We start from the raw sequence: 19075 nt of genomic DNA, 5'->3' as shown, positions 1-19075 counted from the left end.
TGTGCAAATACCATGCTCCTTTCACAACTATACCTGTGTAATATAGTTCGATATCAGGGAGTGTGATGCCTCCAGTTTTGTCCTTTTTTCTCAAGATTGCTTGGGCTATTGGGGCATCTGAGTGGCTCCATTGGTACGTGTCTCACTTCAGCTCAGGTCATGATATCATTTGTGAGTTTGAGCCCTACATTTTGCTTTCTGCTATCAGTGCAGAACCAGCCTCAGATCCTGTCCTCCTCTCTTGCACCAGTTTGCATTCCTACCAGCAGTGCAAAAGAGATCTTCTTTCTCTACATCCTTGCCAACATCTGTCGTTGCCTAAGTTGTTAATGCTAACCATTCTGACAGGGATGAGTTGGCATCTCCTTGTGGTTTTGATATGTATTTCCCTGGTGATAAGTGCTGTTGAGCATATTTTCATGTGTCAGTTGGCCATCTGGATGTCTTCTTGGGTGAAGTGTCTATTCATGTCTTTTGCCCATTTCTTCACTGGATTATTTGTTTTTTGGATGTTGAGTTTGATAAGTTCTCTATAGATTTTGGATACTAACCCTTTATCTGATATGGCACTTGCAAATATCTTCTCCCATTCCTTCGGTTGCCTTTTAGTTTTGCTGATGGTTTCCTTCACTGTGCAGAAGCTTTTTATTTTGATGAGGTCCCAATAGTTTATTTTTGCTTTTGTTTCCCTTGCCTCCAGAGATGTAAGAAGTTGCTGCAGCTGAAGTCAAAGAGGTTTTTGCCTCTTTTCTCCTCTAGGATTTTGGTGGCTTCCTGTCTTACATTTAAGCCTTTCATTGTTTTAAGTTATTTTTGTGTATGGTGTAAGAAAGTGGTCCAGGTTCATTTTTCTGCATATCGCTGTCCAGTTTTCCCGGCACCATTTGCTGAAAAGACTGCCTTTATTCCACTGGATATTCTTTCCTGCTTTGTGAAAGATTGGTTGGCCATACATTTGTGGGTCCATTTCTGGGTTCTCTATTCTGTCCCATTGATCTGAGTGTCTATTTTTGTGCCAGTACCATACTGTCTTGATGGTTACAGCTTTGTAGTATAGCCTGAAGTCTGGGATTGTCATGCCTCCATCTTCAGTTTTCTTTTTCAAGATTGCTTTGGCTATTTGGGGTCTTTTCTGGTTTCATGCAAATTTTAGGATTGTGTATTCTAGGTCTGTGAAGAATGCTGGTGTTATCATGCTAGGGATTGCAATTTTTTAATTAATTTTTTTTTTGTGGAGTCTTTAGGGCTTTTTATATATAATATTGTGTCAGCTACAGATAGTGAGTTTTAGTTCTTCCATTTCAATTTAGATGGACGTTCTTTTTTTTTTTTTAACCATTTATTCAGTTTTGCTATGAAACTGGAAGTCAACCACAAGAAAAAATTTACATAAGATAGAAGTAACAATCAACACCACAGAAATACAAACAATTATAAGAGAATATTATGAAAAACTATATGCGGGGCACCTGGGTGGCTCAGTCAGTTAAACATCTGACTTTGGCTCAGGTCATGATCTCATGGTTTATGAGTTTGAGCCCTGCGTCGGGCTCTGTGCTGACCGCTCAGAGCCTGGAGCCTGCTTCAGATTCTGTGTCTCCTGTCGCTGCCCCTCCCCTACTCATGCTCTGTCTCTCTCTGTCTCTCAATAATAAATAAACATTAAAAAAATTTTTTTTAATCTTAAAAAAAAAAAAGAAAAACTATATGCCAACAAATTGGACAACCTAGAAAAAATAGGTAAGTTTCTAGAAACATAAACTACCAAAACTGAAACAGGAATAAATAGAAAACAACAGACTGATAAACAACAAAGAAATTAAATCAGTAATAAAAAACTCCCAACAAACTAGAGTCCAGGGCCAGATGGCTTCACAGGTGAACTCTACGAAACATTTAAAGAAAAACTCTACCAAATGTTCTTCTCAAACTATTCCAAAAAATAGCAATGAAGGTAAACTTCCAAACTCGTTCTATGAGGCCAGCATTACCTGAGTACCAAAATCAGATAATGACTCCACTAAAAAAGAGAACTACAGGCCAATATACCTGGTGAACATAGATGCAAAACTTTTCAACAAAATACTAGCAAATCAAATCCATAAATACATTAAACTCATTCACCACGATCAAGTGGGATTTATTGTTGGGTTGCAAGGGTGGTTCAGAATTCACAAATCAATCAACATGATACACGACAGTAATAAAGGAAAGGGTAAAAACCGAAAGATCATTTCAATATAGACAGAAAAAGCATTTGACAGAGTACCACATCCATCCTTGATAAAAACTATCAACAAAGTAGGGATAGATGCAACATACCTCAACATCATAAAAGCCATATAAAAAAAGCCCACAACTAATATCATCCTCAATGGGGAAAATGGAGAGCTTTTCCTCTAAGAAGAAAATGTCCACTCTCACCATGGTTATTTAACATAGTACTAGAAGTCCTAACACAGCAATAAGACATCAAAGAGATAAAAGGCATCTGGGGGCGCCTGGGTGGCTCAGTCGGTTAAGCGGCCGACTTCAGCCCAGGTCATGATCTCACAGTCCGTGAGTTCGAGCCCTGCATCGGGCTCTGTGCTGACGGCTCAGAGCCTGGAGCCTGCTTCGGATTCTGTGTCTCCCTCCCTCTCTGCCCCTCCCCTGCTCCTGCTCTGTCTCTCTCTGTCTCAAAAATAAATTAAAAAAAAAACATTTAAAAAAAAGGCATCTGAATTAGCAGGGAAGAAGTCAAACTTTCACTATTTGCAGACAAGATGATACTCCACATAAAAAAAACCCAAACACTCCACCAAAAGTTGCTATAACTAATTCAAAAATTCAGTAAAGTTGCAGGATGCAAAATCAACAGAGAAATCTGTTGCATTTTTTACATCAATAATGAGGCTGCAGAAAGTGAAATTCAGGAATCAATCCCATTCACAATTACACCAAAAACAATAAGACATTTAGGAATAAATCTAACCAAAGAGGTAAAAGATCTGTATTTTGAAAACTATAAAACACTGATGGAAGAAATTGAAGATGATATAAAGAAATGGAAAGACATTCCTTGCTCATGGATTAGAAGAAAAAATATTGTTAACAATATCTATACTACCCAGGGACACCTGGGTGGCTCAGTTGGTTGAGCATCCGACTTCGGCTCTGGTCATGATCACATGGTTTGTGAGTTCGAGCCCCACGTCGGGCTCTGTGCTAACAGCTCAGGGCCTGGAGCCTACTTTGGATTCTGTGTCTCCCTCTCTCTCTGCTCCTCCCTTGCTCACACTCTGTCTCTCTCTCAAAAATAAAGATTAAAAAAAATTAAAAAAAATCTATACTATCCAAAGGAGTCTACACATTTAATGCAACCCCGATCAAAATACCAACGGTATTTTTCATGGAGGTAGAACAAACCATTGTAAAGTTTGTATAGAGCAAAAAAAGACCCCAAATAACTAAAAGCAGCCTTGAAGAAGAAGGGAAAGCTGTAGGCATCATAATTCCAGGCTTCAACTTCTATTACAAAGGTATTGTGATGAAGACAGTATTGTACTGGTACAAACATAGGCACATAGATCCATGGAACAGAATAGAAAACACGAAGGGATACATGCACCATGATATTTATAGCAACATTATCAACAGCAGCCAAACTATGGAAGCAGCCCAAATGTCCATTGACTGATGAATGGATAAAGAAGATGTGGTATATATATGTATACACACACACACACACACACACACACACACACACACCAGAATATTACTCAGCCATAAAAGAAAATGAAATCTTATATAAAATCAGTGGACAAATCGGTTGCATTCCTATATACCAACAATGAAGTCACAGAAAGAGAAATCAAGGAATCGATCCCATTTACAGTTGCACCAAAACCCATAAAATACCTAGGAATAAATCTAACCAAAGAGGTGAAAAATCTATACACTGAAAACTCTAGAAAGCTTATGAAAGAAATTGAAGAAGACACCAAAAAATGGAAAAAGATTCCATGCTCCTGGATAGGAAGAACAAATATTGTTAAATGTCAATACTACCCAAAGCAATCTACATATTCAATGCAGTCCCTATCAAAATAACACCAGCATTCTTCACAGAGCTAGAGCAAATAATCCCAAAATATGTATGGAACCAGAAAAGACCCCAAATAGCCAAAGCAATCTTGAAAAAGAAAACCAAAGAAGGAGGCATCACAATCCCAGACTTCAGGCTATACCACAAAGTTGTAATCATCAAGACAGTATGGTACTGGCACAAGAACAGACACTCAGATCAATGGAACAGAATAGAGAACCCAGAAATGGACCCACAAACGTATGGCCAACTAATCTTTGACAAAGCAGGAAAGAATATCCAATGGAATAAAGACAGTCTCTTCAGCAAGTGGTGCTGGGAAAACTGGACAGCGACATGCAGAAGAGTGAACCTGGACCACTTTCTCACACCATACACAAAAACTCAAAATGGTTAAAAGACTTCATTGTAAGAAAGGAAGCCATCAAAATCCTCGAGAAAAAAGCAGGCAAAAACCTCTTTTATCTTGGCCACAGCAACTTCTTACTCAACACGCCTCCAGAGGCAAGGGAAACAAAAGCAAAAATGAACTACTGGGACCTCATCAAAACAAAAAGCTTCTACACAGCAAAGGAAACAATCAACAAAACTAAAATGCAACCGACAGAATGGGAGAAGATATTTGCAAATGACATATCAGATAAAGGGTTAGTATCCAAAATCTACAGAGAACTTATCAAACTCAACACCCAAGAAACAAATAATCCAGTGAAGAAATGGGCAAAAGACATGAATAGACACTTCTCCAAAGAAGACATCCAGATGGCCAACTGACGCATGAAAAACTACTCAACATCACTCATCATCAGGGAAATACAGATCAAAACCACAATGAGATACCACCTCACACCTGTCAGAATGGCTAACATTAACAACTCAGGCAACAACAGATGTTGGCAAGGATGCAGAGAAAGAGGATCTCTTTTGCATTGTTGGTGGCAATGCATGCTGGTGCAGCCATTCTGGAAAACAGTATGGAGGTTCCTCAAAAAATTAAAAATAGAATGACCCTACGACCCAGCAATTGCACTACTAGGCATTTATCCACGGGATACAGGTGTGCTGTTTTGAAGGGAGACATGCACCCTCATGTTTATAGCAGCACTATCAACAATAGCCAAAGTATGGAAAGAGCCCAAATGTCCATCGATGAACGAATGGATAAAGAAGATTTGGTGTACATATACACAATGGAGTATTATTCAGCAATCAAAAAGAATGAAATCTTGCCATTTGCAACTACATGGATGGACCTGGAGGGTATTATGCTAAGTGAAATTATTCTGTCAGAGAAAGACAAATATCATATGACTTCACTCATATGAGCACTTTAAGAGACAAAACAGATGAATATAAGGGAAGGGAAACAAAAATAGTACAAAAACAGGGAGGGGGACAAAACAGAAGAGACTCATAAATATGGAGAACAAACTGCGGGTTACTGGAGGGGTGGTGGGAGGGGTGATGGGCTAAATGGGTAAGGGGCACTAAGGAATCTACTCTGGAAATCATTGTTTCAGTATATGCTAACTAGTTTGGACGTAAATTTTAAAAAATAAAAAATTGAATTAAATTAGATATTCATAAAAAGAGAGAGAGAGAGAATGAAATCTTGCCATTTGCAATGACCTGCTTAGAGCTAGAGGGTATTATGCTAAGCGAAATAAGTCAGTATTGTGGTCCAGGTTCATTCTTCTGCGTGTCGCTGTCCAGTTTTCCCAGCACCACTTGCTGAAGAGACTGTCTTTATTCCATTGGATATTCTTTCCTGCTTTGTCAAAGATTAGTTGGCCATACGTTTGTGGGTCCATTTCTGGGTTCTCTATTCTGTTCCATTGATCTGAGTGTCTGTTCTTGTGCCAGTACCATACTGTCTTGATTACAACTTTGTGGTATAGCCTGAAGTCTGGGATTGTGATGCCTCCTTCTTTGGTTTTCTTTTTCAAGATTGCTTTGGCTATTTGGGGTCTTTTCTGGTTCCATACATATTTTGGGATTATTTGCTCTAGCTCTGTGAAGAATGCTGGTGTTATTTTGATAGGGACTGCATTGAATATGTAGATTGCTTTGGGTAGTATTGACATTTAACAATATTTGTTCTCCTATCCAGGAGCATGGAATCTTTTTCCATTTTTTGGTGTCTTCTTCAATTTCTTTCATAAGCTTTCTAGAGTTTTCAGTGTATAGATTTTTCACCTCTTTGGTTAGATTTATTCCTAGGTATTTTATGGGTTTTGGTGCAACTGTAAATGGGATCGATTCCTTGATTTCTCTTTCTGTGACTTCATTGTTGGTATATAGGAATGCAACCGATTTCTGTCCACTGATTTTATATCCTGCAACTTTGCTGAATTCATGAATCAATTCTAGCAGTTTTTTGGTGGAATCTTTTTGGTTTGCCATATAGAGTATTATGTAATTTGTGAAGAGTGAAAATTTGACCTTCTCCTGGCCGATTTGGATGCCTTTTATTCCTTTGTGTTGTCTGATTGCAGAGGCTAAGACTTCCAATACTATGTTGAATAACAGTGGTGAGAGTGGACATCCTTGTCTTGTTCTTGTCCTTAGGGGGAAAGTTGTCAGTGTTTCCCTATTGAGGATGATATTAGTGTTGGGTCGTTCATATATGGCTTTTATGATCTCGAGGTATGCTCCTTCTATCCCTACTTTCTTGAGGGTTTTTATCAAGAAAGGATGCTGTATTTTGTCAAGTGCTTTCCCAGCATCTATTGAGAGGATCATATGGTTCTTGTCCTTTCTTTTATTGATGTGATGAATCATGTTAATTGTTTTGCAGGTATTCAACCAGCCCTGCATCCCAGGTATAAATCTCACTTGATCGTGGTGAACAATTTTTTTAATGTAATAATTTGGAGCTGTTTGGCTAATATCTTGTTGAGGATTTTGCATCTATGTTCATCAGGGAACTTGGTCTATAGTTTTCCTTTTTAGTGGGGTCTCTGTCTGGTTTTGGAATCAAGGTAATGCTGGCTTCATAGAATGAGTTTGGAAGTTTTCCTTCCATTTCTATTTTTTGGAGCAGCTTCAAGAGAATAGGTGTTAACTCTTCCTTAAATGTTTGGTAGTATTCCCCTGGAAAGCCATCTGGCCCTGGACTCTTGTTTTTTGGCATATTTTTGATTACTAATTCTATTTCCTTACTTGTTATGGGTCTGTTCTAATTTTCTACTTCTTTCTGTTTCAGTTTTTGTAGTGTATATGTTTCTAGGAATTTGTCCATTTCTTCCATATTGCCCATTTTATTGGCATATAATTGGTCATAATATTCTTTTATTATTGTCTTTATTTCTGCTGTGTTGATTGTGATCTCTCCTCTTTCATTCTTGATTTTATTTATCTGGGTCCTTTCCTTTTTCTTCTTGATAAAAACTGGCTAGTGGTTTATCAATTTTGTTAATTCTTTCAAAGAAGCAGCTTCTGGTTTCATTGATCTGTTCTACTGTGGTTTTTTTTGTTTGTTTGTTTGTTTTTGTTTCAATAGCATTAATTTCTGCTCTAATCTTTATTATTTCCTGTTTTCTCCTGGTTTTGGGTTTTATTTGCTGTTCTTTTTCCACTTCCTTAAGGTGTAAGGTTAGGTTGTGTATCTGAGATCTTTCTTCCTTCTTTAGAAAGGCCTGGATTGCTATACACTTTCCTGTTATGACTGCCTTTGCTGCGTCCCAGAGGTTTTGGGTTGTGGTGTTATCATTTTCATTGACTTCCATATACTTTTTAATTTCCTCTTTAACTGTTTGGTTAGCCCATTCATTCTTTAGTAGGATGTTCTTCAGTCTGCAAGTATTTGTTACCTTTCCAAATTTTTTCTTGTGGTTGATTTCGAGTTTTGTAGCATTGTGGTCTGAAAATATGCACGGTATGATCTCGATCTTTTTGTACTTAATTAGGGCTGATTTGTGTCCCAGTATATGGTCTATTCTGGAGAATGTTCCATGTGCACTGGAGAAGAATGTATATTCTGCTGCTTTAGGATGAAATGTTCTGAATATATCTGTTAAGTCCATCTGGTCCAGTGTGTCATTCACAGCCATTGTTTCCTTGTTGATTTTTTGATTTGATGATCTATTGCGGTGAATGGGGTGTTGAAGCCTCCTACTATTATGGTATTACTATCGGTGACTTTCTTTATGTTTGTGATTAATTGATGTATATATTTGGATGCTCTCACATTTGGTGCATAAATGTTTACAATTGTTAGGTCTTCTTGGTGGATGGACCCCTTGATTATGATATAATGCCCTTCTGCATCTCTTGATACAGTCTATTTTAAAGTCTAGATTGTCTGATATAAGTATGGCTACTCTGGCTTTCTTTTGTTGACCATTAGCATGATAGATGGTTCTCCATCCCCTTATTTTCAATCTGAAGGTGTCTTTAGGTCTAAAGTGGGTGTCTTGTAAACAGCATATAGATGGATCTTGTTCTTATCCATTCTGTTACTCTCTGTCTTTTAATTGGAGCATTGAGTCCATTGACATTTAGAGTGAGTACTGAAAGATATGAATTTATTGCCATTATGATGCTTGTAGAGTTGGAGTTTCTGGTGGTGTTCTCTGGTCCTTTTTAATCTTTGTTGCTCTTGAGATACATATATATCTTTTCTCCCCTCAGAGAGTCCCCCTTAAAATTTCTTGCAGGGCTGGTTTAGTGGTCACAAACTCCTTTAATTTTTGTTTGTCTGGGAAACTTTTTATCTCTCCATTTTGAATGACAGCCTTGCTGGATAACGAATTCTTGGCTGCATATTTTTCTGATTCAGCACACTGAATATATCCCGCCACTCCTTTCTGGCCTGCCAAGTTTCTGTGGATAGGTCTGCTGCAAACCTGATCTGCCTTCCCTTGTAGGTTAGGGACTTTTTTTTCCCTTGCTGCTTTCATGATTCTCTCTTTACCTGAGTATTTTGTGAATTTGACTATGATATGCCTTGTTGATGGTCAGGTTTTGTTGAATCTAATGGGGGTCCTCTGTGCTTCCTGGATTTTGATGTCTGTGTCTTTCCCCAGGTTAGGAAAGTTTTCCGCTATGATTTGCTTACATAACACTTCTACCCCTATTTCTCTCTCTTCCTCTTCTAGGACCCCTATGATTCTGATGTTGTTCCTTTTTAATGAGTCACTGATTTCTCTAATTCTTAAATCATGCTCTTTTGCCTTAGTCTCCCTCTTTTTTTCTGCTTCACTATTCTCTATAAGTTTGTCCTCTATATCACTGATTCTCTTTTCTGCCTAGTCCATCCTTGCCGCCGCTGCATCCATCCATGATTGCAGCTCAGTTATAGCATTTTTAATTTCATTCTGGCTATTTTTTACATCTTTTATCCCTGCATAAAGGGATTCTAATCTGTTTTCAACTCCAGCTAGTATTCTTATTATCATGATTCTAAATTCTGGTTCAGACATCTTGCTTGTATATGTGTTGGTTAAATCCCTGGCTGTCGTTTCTTCATGCTCTTTCTTTTGGGGTGAATTCCTTTGTTTTGTCATTTTTAATGGAGAAAAGGAATTAATGAGGTAGAAAAATTAAAATTAAAAAAATTAAAATTAAAAAATTAACCCCCCCCCACACACAAATCGAATAAATGATGCTAGATCCTAGGTGTGTTTTGGTCTGGGTGTTGAAAATGGTTTGACAGATTAGAGAAAAAAGGGGAGGAAAAAGGAAAAAAAAGGAAATCGTTTGAGAATTTCAAAAAATGAATACACTGAAGTAGACTAAAATGAGATGATGGAAGTAAAATAAAATTTGAAAAAATATACACAGAAGTAAAGAATATAGTAGAAAAAATTAAAGAAATATTTTATTAAAAATTAAAAATAAAAATGAATTTTTTCTTTTTCTATATTCAAGAGAAAGAAAAGAAACAAAAAAAAAGAAAGAAGAAAAAGGAAAATAAAGGAAAAAAGGAAATCATTTGAAAATTTGAAAAAGTGAATACACTGTAGTAGACTAAAACAAAATGATGGAAGTAAAATAGAATTTGAAAAAATTTACATAAAGGCAAAAAATATAGTAAAAAATTAAAGAAAAATATTTTTAACAAATTGAAGGTAAAAATGAAGTTTTTCTGCTTTCAAGAAAAAGAAAAGAAACAAAAAAGAGTAAAAAAAGAAAAAGAAAAAAGCAATTGTTGGAAAATTTGAAAAGATCAATACACTGAAGTAGACTAAAATAAAATGGAAGTAAAATAGAATTTGAAAAAACTTACACAAAAGTAAAAAATATAGTAATAAAAGTTAAAAAAATATTTTTAATAAAAATGGAAAATTAAAATGAATTTTTTCTTTCTGTATCCAAGAAAAAGAAGTGTAAAAGAGAAAAAAAAAGAAAGAAAATTGAATAGATGGACCTGCTAACAGATTGAAATAGGACTGAAATTACTTTCTTTTCCCCTAAAAGTCAGTCTATGTAGTGCTTTATAGTCCATAAACTAAACCGGCGGTGAGACTTGTGTTCCTGAAGAGTGAAGTTGGCCCAGTTGGGCAGGGCTCAGTGTAACGGCTCCGATTTCCACTAGATGGTGCTGGTAGCCTACTGGGATGGATTGTTGTGGAGCTCATAGGTGCGTATGCGCATGAGCAGGGGTGGTGAAAATGCCTCCACCCAGCTACCCAGTCTGTTCTCCCAGATCAGCAATCATGCACCTGCCCTCTGTCTTCAGTTTTCAACCACTCCCTGCTTTTTCACTCTTTGTGACCAGGCCCCAGGCACTACCTCTCTCCTGAGTTTTGTCTCAGATGCAGCTGCTTTCCCCAGCCCCTTACTTCCAAAAGACTGCGGCTTTGACCTGTCTTGCCCCTCTGCAGAAGGGTCTCACCAATCAATGGCCAAATGCTGGTTGCACCCAGGAACACCTGCTGGACCCTTCTGCTGCTGGTGCCCCGACACTGCGGCCAGGTGCCAGCCCACCCCAGAAAAAGTTCATGAGATAGTGTAGCAGCAGCATTTCAGGGATTATGGAAGATCACAACACACATCTGGCACTAGGCTTCACTCTTAATGACCTTGTTCCAGCACCAGCGAATGTGGCCATTTTCTGGGGTCTGCTGGGACCAGGTGGCTTCAACAGTCTCTACCAAATGTCTTTCCAGCAGTGGAACTGCTTTTCCCCATGTGGCCCAAGATCCTCCCTGACCCCACTCTGTTCCTGGGGATTTGCCCTTCCCTCCAGAGCACTGCCAGATATCGAGCTGCAGAGTTGCAGACTTTGCACTCCCCTTGTTTACAGTCTTAATGGAATTTAAACCCTCTCCTTTCTCTTTTCTCCCTTTTTAGTTTAGTCCCTGCAGCTGTTTCCAATTTTCCACTTTATCTCCAGCTGCTTTTGGGGAGGGGTGCTTTTCCCATATTCTCTCCCCACTCCCCAGTCTCCATCCTCTCTCCACTAGCAAAAGCACCTCCCTTCCTGCACCTCTTGCTCCCCAAGTCCACTTCTCTGCGCCACGTACCTGCTGAATTCTGTGGTTCAGGTTGTGCAGATTGTTGTGTTAATCCTCCAGTCAGTTTTCTAAGTGTGTAGGATGGTTTAGTGTTGGTCTGGCTGTATTTCATGGACGCGAGACACACAAAAAACTTCCATGCTGTCTGCCATCTTGGCTCCTCCTCCATCCATAATTTCTTTATCCATTCATCAGTTGATGGACATTTAGGCTCTTTCCATAATTTGGCTATTGTTGAAAGTGCTGCTATAAACAATATGCTTAAACCTTGAAAACATTATGCTAAGTGGAATAAGCCAGGTACATGATTTCACTTACATGTGATACCATGTATGGGCAAATTTACAGAGACAGAAAGTAGATTGGAGGCCAACAGGGGCTACTGGTGGCTAATGGAAAGTTACTGCTTAATGAACATAGAGTTTCTGTTTGGGGTGATGAAATAGTTGTGATACTTACACAATACTGTGAATGTAAAAGAGTTCTGAACTGCACATTTAGAAATTATTAAAATGGCAAATTCTCTATTACATATTTTTTTACCATTATTACAAAACTTTTTAAGGTATAATAAACACAAAGATAGACAAACTGACAATGGAACAGAATACAGGCCCAGAGATAGATTTACTCATATATAGTACTGGAAAAATATCTCTGGACTTCCACTTCCTGCTATACACAAAAAATTCTAGAAGAATTGCATGCAATGAAATATAAAACGTAAAACAATAAAGTTTTTTCTAATACCTCTCTTTTTAAAATTAACACTTTATTTTTTAGAGCAGTTTAAAGTTTGCAACAAAATTAAAGGGAAGGTACAGAGATTTCTTACATCTCCACTGCCTTCTGCCACACAAAACACCCCCCCATCCCAACATCCCCCACCAGAGTGATACATTTGTTACAGTTGATGAACCTATGCTCACACAGTGTCACCCAGAGTCCATAGTGTACATTGGGGTTTACTCTTGGTGTTGCATGTTATATGGGTTTGGACAAAAGCATAATACACATACTCATCATTATGGGATCACACGGTGTTTCTGCTTCCCTGAACATCCTGTGCTCCACCAGTTCATCCCTTTCCTCTTCTCCAACTCCTGCTAGCCACTGATTTTTATTGTGTCCAATAAAAATTGGGGTTTTGCCTTTTCCAGAATATCATAAAGTTAGAGTCCTACATTATGTGGCCTTTTAAGAGTGACTTTTTTTCATTTGATAATATGCATTTAAGATTCCTCCATGTCTTTTCACGGCTTGATAGCTCGTTTCTTTTCAGTCCTATTGTCTGAATGTCCCACAGTTTATTAATCCATTCACCTACAGGAAGACACTTTGGTTGCTTCCAAGTTTTGGAAATCATGAATAAAGTTGCTATACATATCCATGTGCAGGTTTTCGTGTGTATGTAAGTTTACAACTCCTTTTGTAAAGACCAAAGAGTGTGGTTGCTAGATCATATGGTAATGGTATGTTTAGTTTTGTGAGAAACTGCCAAAATGCCTTCCAAAGTGACTGTGTCATTTTGCATTCCATCAGCAATGTGTGAGAGTGCATCCATTGTTTACTTCACAAATCGTTCCTTCGATGTTGTATCTAAAACTCACTGTATAACCAAGGTGATGAAATTTTCTTCTGTGTTACCTTCTAGGAGTCAGAATTTTGCATTTCACATTTAGGTCTGTGGTGTATTTTGAGTTAATATTTGAAAAGGGTGTAAGGTCTGTGCCTGGATTCACATTTTTGCATGTGGATGTCCAGTTGTGCCAGCAACATTTGTTGAAAAGCTCTCTTTCCTCCATTGAGTATACTTTGCTCCTTTGTCAAACAATAAAGATTTTAGAAGACAGAGAGAACTTCTTCATGAACTGGCAGTAGGCAACAATTTCTTAAGTAGAATACAAAACCCACTAATCATAAAGGGAAATTTTGGTAAAGTGTACTATGTGAAGTTTAAGAACCTGTGTTCAGGGACGCCTGGGTGACTTAGTCAGTTAAGCGTCTGACTTCAGCTCTGGTCATGATCTTGCAGTTTGTGGGTTTGAACCCCATGTTGGGCTCCGTGCTGACAGCTCAGAGCCTGGAGCCTGCTTCAGATTCTGTGTCTCCCTATCTCTCTGCCCCTGCCCTGTTCTCTCTCTCTCTTTCTCTCAAAAATGAATACATATTTAAACAATTAAAAAATATATATCTCAGAGGACTCAACTCTCAGTGTTCCATGCCAACTTGGGAAGTTTCGAGGAGGAATCCCTAATTCTCCAATCTCCATGCAACTCACCTACTGTGGCATCTAAAATCCATCCCTTGCAGAACTTTCTCCTCTGGTCCCTTTCACAGTAGCGACTCCCTGCAGCGTCCTGATACTCAGGGAGCCCCAGAGATAACCCCAAGTGGTTGAGGAGGGCAGGGTGGCCAAGGTGCTGTGCAGCTGCCCACTTGGACTAGGGTTGGCTCTCCGAGGCCAGTGAGCCCTGTCTAATGCCGCAGTCTTATTACATCCCCAGATCCTTCTGACAGATCCCTGCTGCCATGAAGATCGCCGTGATTGGGCAGAGCCTGTTTGGCCAGGAAGTTTACTGTCACCTGCGGAAGGAGGGACATGAGGTCGTGGGTGTTTTCACTGTCCCAGACAAGGATGGAAAGGCGGATCCCCTGGGTGAGTGCGTGGCCCAAGAGCAGGGAAAGGGGGTGCCCGGGCAGGCAGGTAGCAATGGGTGGTGGGTGGGAGCAGAAGATTGCAGGGTCTTGTGTTGTTTGTGGGCATCCCTGGCTGGAGGCAGCTGTACATACTCCACCTTGAATCCTGCTCAGGCACCAACTGGCTGCTGGGATTTTCTGGAACAAAGTAAAAGTCCCTTCCCCACCTGATCATGGGGTGGGGGTTGTGTCCTGGAGAAGGGCCATGGAGAAGCCTGGCCTGCTCCCAGGGCCCTGCTCTCTGACTATTCCAGGCTTCTCTGACCCCAGCATCAGGCTCTGAAAGGGCTGCTAGGTGTGAGACACTGCAGGACAGTGTTCTCAGATATGAATGTGCACCATATCCCCATCACTGGGAGTGCCTGTTATGCCCAGTCCTGAGCCTTGCCCTGGGAGTTTGTTTAGAGAGAAGGGTGGGGTCTGAGAATCTGCATTTCTAACAAGTTCCCAGGTGAGGCTGAGCCTCTGGCTCTTGGAGGAGCACTGTTTGACAATCACTAGCCTCTGGGCTGGGAACATCAGCAGCACAGCAGGAACCCAGGGGAGGAAGGAGGGGTGCTCAGCTCAAATGAAAAGACCCTCCAGGGACATTCATAAGTCCTTCTTGGGCCAGATGGATGCAGAATATAAAGTGGGGCTTAAAAATGGAAGGCCAGATTGGGAAAGGAGCCTTGTGGGGCTGGCCGGGCACAGAGGTATGGTTCATAGAAATAATCTCTCTAGACTGAAAAGCATAGGCGGACCCCTGGAACCAGCTCCAGCATCATCATGATGCTAGCCAGTGCACACTCTTGGACTTGACCCCAGTGTGATCTGTGATACAACCTGAACTCACCATAAAATGAACCCTGATACCAGCCACTAAGTGACCACTGATACCAGTCTATGAGTCTGGACTCAGATGGAGCCTGGGTGGGGCTGCTTCTTGACCCTGACCTTGGATGTCTTGCAGAAGTATTCCTTGGTCATAGTGTGGACAGCTTTTGCAAGCACAGTCCAGTCGGCTCACTTTGATCCCACATTCCCTCAACGTCCCCAAATGCAGGGCAGAGGCAGAGGGGGCTACAGAGTGGGTCAGGTCTAGTCGGGGACCAGTTATCAGGATGGATGTTCTAATTGAGAACCCAGGATGGGGATGTGTTCATTACGTGCTGAAGAGGGGCAGGCAAAAGGGAACTCCAAGCTATCAGGGTAGTGAATGCAGCTGGCAGCTGCCACCTCCCAGGCTCGGGAAGTAGAAGGAAGCTGTGGCTTCTAAATCTCGGAAGCTTGGGGCTGGAGTTCAGACCCATGAGGACTGCATGGTGCTCCTAGGTGTTGGTAACTGGGCAGGTGCAGGTGGGGGTGCTTGCAAGCTGAGACCCAGACTTTGGAAGGCAGACATGATGGGAGGAAAGTGTACGTTTGGGTAATTCTGCAGATGTTGGGAAAACGGCAAATTAATCCAGCTGCTCCTCTGGGAAAGCACTGCTGCAGCTGGGGTTAAGAAGTGAGGTGGCATGGTTGGGTGGGGCTCTCAGGACAGGAACCTGACAGAAAGGAGCAAACCCCACCTCCCTCACTTTCCCCTTCCCCTCAACCTTTTAGTGTCCCTCCATTACCCCTTATTGGCAGTGCTTGACAGGGAGTATTTGACGAAGCAGGAATGCAGTTTGTAGGGTCCCAGCTGCCATCCCAGAAAGTGGTTGAAGGGTGGAGGACAGAAGCTTGGGGACAGCATGGTGAGGCTTTGGGAGGGGTGAGGAGAAGAGCTTAGCCTTCAGGGGTCAGACAGGAACCTGGGAGAGCAGGGAGCTCAGATGCCTTGGTGGTCAGCAGAAGTGAGTCCAGGCAGAGCAGCCACTGCAACCTTGCCCTTGGCCAGTGCTGTCCCCTTGGTTGTGTTCCCTCTGTGCTGCCCAGTGGAGTCTCGCTGGGCAATGGGGAAGGGCAGGAGGGACAGGCTGGGAAAGAAGATGTAGGAGTCACTTTGCTGGGAAGGCAGTGGTGGCTGTGGGTGGATGGGTGCAGGGAGGGGCCGGTTTCTCACCTGCTGTTCCACAGGCCTGGAGGCCGAGAAGGATGGAGTGCCAGTGTTCAAGTTCCCCCGCTGGCGGGTGAAAGGACAGGCTCTACCCGACGTGGTGGCGAAATACCAGGCTTTGGGTGCCGAGCTCAATGTCCTGCCCTTCTGCAGCCAGTTCATCCCCATGGAGGTCATCAATGCCCCCTGTCACGGCTCCATCATCTACCACCCAAGTCTGCTCCCCCGGCACCGAGGGGCCTCGGCCATCAACTGGTGAGAAAGAGTGAAAACACCCCCATCTGCCAAGAAGTCATCCTCCCCTAGCCCACAACTTTGCTCTGGGGCCACAAAACAGGCATCATGCAGGGGCCCCTCCTGTGCTGCCAGATGGCATCCACATGGCTGACTGGTGAGATGTTCTCAGTAGTGCCAAGAGTGCCAGAGAGAATCAGGGACAGACCTTGCTAAGTGCTCTGGGTTCCTACAGTCAACTGTGAAGTACACACATCAGTGGTCCCACCCTGGCAGGCAGAGTCACTGGAACAGAATGGGTTAAGGGACTTGCCCAAGGGTACCAACCCAGGCAGTGTGGCCAGAGGCCTGCTTGAACCCACACCCACTGCCAGTACACAGCAGCATCCTACTTGGAAAGGGATAGAGATGGAGTAAAAGGTCATCTGAACAAGATGGTTTGACATGGTAAGTGCTAAGGGGACAAATGGAACCATGTGACTGATGGTGCAGTTTAGCTGGGTGATCAGCAAGGGGAGGCATCTGAGCTGGGAAGAGTGGGGGTTTGTAGCCAGACTGAGATTCAGGCTCACCAACCTCAGGGTCAGGCTCCCTGACCTCCTTGGTTATGTCTCTTCATTTCTTAGACCTTAGTTTCCTTATCTGTAAAAGGGGCATAAAATGCCTGTGATACCTGTTGGGGTATTATGTCACATCAAGCATATAGGGCTTTTACCACAACACCTAGCAGGTGCTAGGTGCTCCCGGATTGCCCCCTAGACTCAGGCTTTAAAACTTGTGCTCCCTAGGACCCTTATTCATGGAGACAAGAAAGGGGGTTTTACCATCTTCTGGGCAGATGACGGTCTGGACACTGGGGACCTTCTTCTCCAGAAGGAGTGTGAGATCCTCCCGGATGACACCGTGAGCACTCTATACAACCGCTTCCTCTTTCCTGAAGGCATCAAAGGGATGGTAAGGGCTGGGAAGCAGCCATGCCATATGTGGGCCTCCCCTTACTGGTATCCAGGCCCAGCCTGCCCCCCAGGCTCTTTCCCCAGTTCCAGGATTCTAGAGGGAGAGAGCTCTCAAAGAGGCAGGATTAGGACATACAATGTATTGTTGTTAGGCAAGACTCTTGCTTACAACTGACCGAACCCAATTCGGAAAGCTTATCCACAAAGGGAACATTTTTGGCTCATTTAATATAGAAGACAAAAGACAAGGATGGTGCCAAGCATGGCTGAGTCCAGAGGTAGAAGCCATGTCTTAGGATTCTGTATCTTTGCCTTCCTTCTGATGCTACTTTTCTCTCTTTGATGAGCTTCATCTTCAGGTGGGCTGCCCTCAAATGAGAGGAAAAGTAGTCACTGATGGCTCGAGGCTTTTGCCTCTGGATTCCAAAGGAAGAAAAACCCTCTTTCTCACAAAATTCCTGAATGAAAAATCAGAGAAGCCCAACTGTAGTCAAATAGGTTAAGTTGTCTGCAGGAGACAGGGTTCTGTTATCAGAGCAAGACAGACAAGAAGGACTGATGTCAGACACAATTGTGGTTGGTACAGCAGGCAGGCCCCATGGGACCTGACCCCTTAGGGACTGGTGTGTCTGTGTGGCTGCTGGTTGTGGAGCCAAAGGAAGCCAGCCAGAGTTGACCAAAAGGCAGAGACACACATGAACTTCTGGTTGGTTCCAGCAGCAGTCAGGAGTCAAAGAGGAGGCTATCTCAGAGAGGAGAACGTTCCCTGTTTGGGAGTAGCGATAAGCAGAGCAATGACGTGAGAGTACTCACTGCTGCCCAGATGTCAGCCATCTTTTATTTTTCGTGTATGTCAAACAGATGCCTCTTGTATTCCCTCCCATGGAGTCCACCTGCTTACAAAAATAATGAACAAAGTAGACTTGCTGGAGATTTGATAGGAGAGACAGAGAAGGGGCTTATCTGACATATCCCACAGGAAACAACTTTAGTGGTTTAGAGCTGCGCCATCCAATATGACACCTGCTAGTCACATGCACCTATTAAATTCATTAAATTGAATTCTAATTAAAAATTGAGGTCCTCAGTTCCCATAGCTACCTTTCAAATCCCCAGTACAGGAACTACACTGGCTGATGGCCACTGTATTGGACAGTTCTGACACAGAACATGTCCCTCATCCAGAAAGATCTTCTGGGCAGTCCTGCTTTAGATGTTTCTGACATTCTCGTCACTTCTTGGTTTGGGTATCTCTGGGGGTCCCCCCAGGACCCCCTCAGGATGGGCCTAGGCTCCTTGTCTCTCCTGCCTACTTCCCTGATTCCTTCTTCTACAATCTCCCATTTTTCTTCACAGAAAAACAGCTTCCTGCTTAATCTCAGACCTCCAAACACTACATGGGGCTCAGAATCAATTCCCCTTAACAGACAGGGAAGGTTTTAGATGAAAATATGGGAATTGTGTTTATTACATCTGTATAGGGCTTTGTAGTTTATATAATCTAAGTTCTCAGAAGGTATAAGATCTTCTATATAATCTTCTAAAACTGTGTTTGGTAGAGATGGCAGGGTTTTGTACTCCTCCTTCAGAATGGAATTAGATTCAGACTAACTGT

The 19075-nt window shown here is 41.9% G+C and overlaps 1 protein-coding gene across 3 annotated transcripts in view; it reads left to right on the top strand.

The window, feature by feature from the left end:
* ALDH1L1 (aldehyde dehydrogenase 1 family member L1) overlaps positions 1–19075 on the top strand; it is a 128048-nt gene that overhangs the window by 20002 nt on the left and 88971 nt on the right. For all 3 annotated transcript variants that reach the window (XM_040463289.1, XM_040463288.1, XM_040463290.1), the window contains exons 2-4: positions 14055–14206; positions 16291–16525; positions 17293–17458. In XM_040463289.1, the coding sequence (XP_040319223.1) occupies positions 14080–14206; positions 16291–16525; positions 17293–17458 (528 nt within the window). In that variant the 5' untranslated portion in view covers positions 14055–14079. The remainder of the gene's footprint in view (positions 1–14054; positions 14207–16290; positions 16526–17292; positions 17459–19075) is intronic.

The sequence above is a fragment of the Herpailurus yagouaroundi genome, unplaced genomic scaffold (genome assembly GCF_014898765.1).
Source record: "Herpailurus yagouaroundi ecotype Mexico unplaced genomic scaffold, PumYag 387, whole genome shotgun sequence".
Lineage (NCBI taxonomy): Eukaryota > Metazoa > Chordata > Mammalia > Carnivora > Felidae > Herpailurus > Herpailurus yagouaroundi.
The sequence above is the reverse complement of the archived record's forward strand: the minus strand, read 5'-3'. Positions and strand labels throughout refer to the sequence as shown.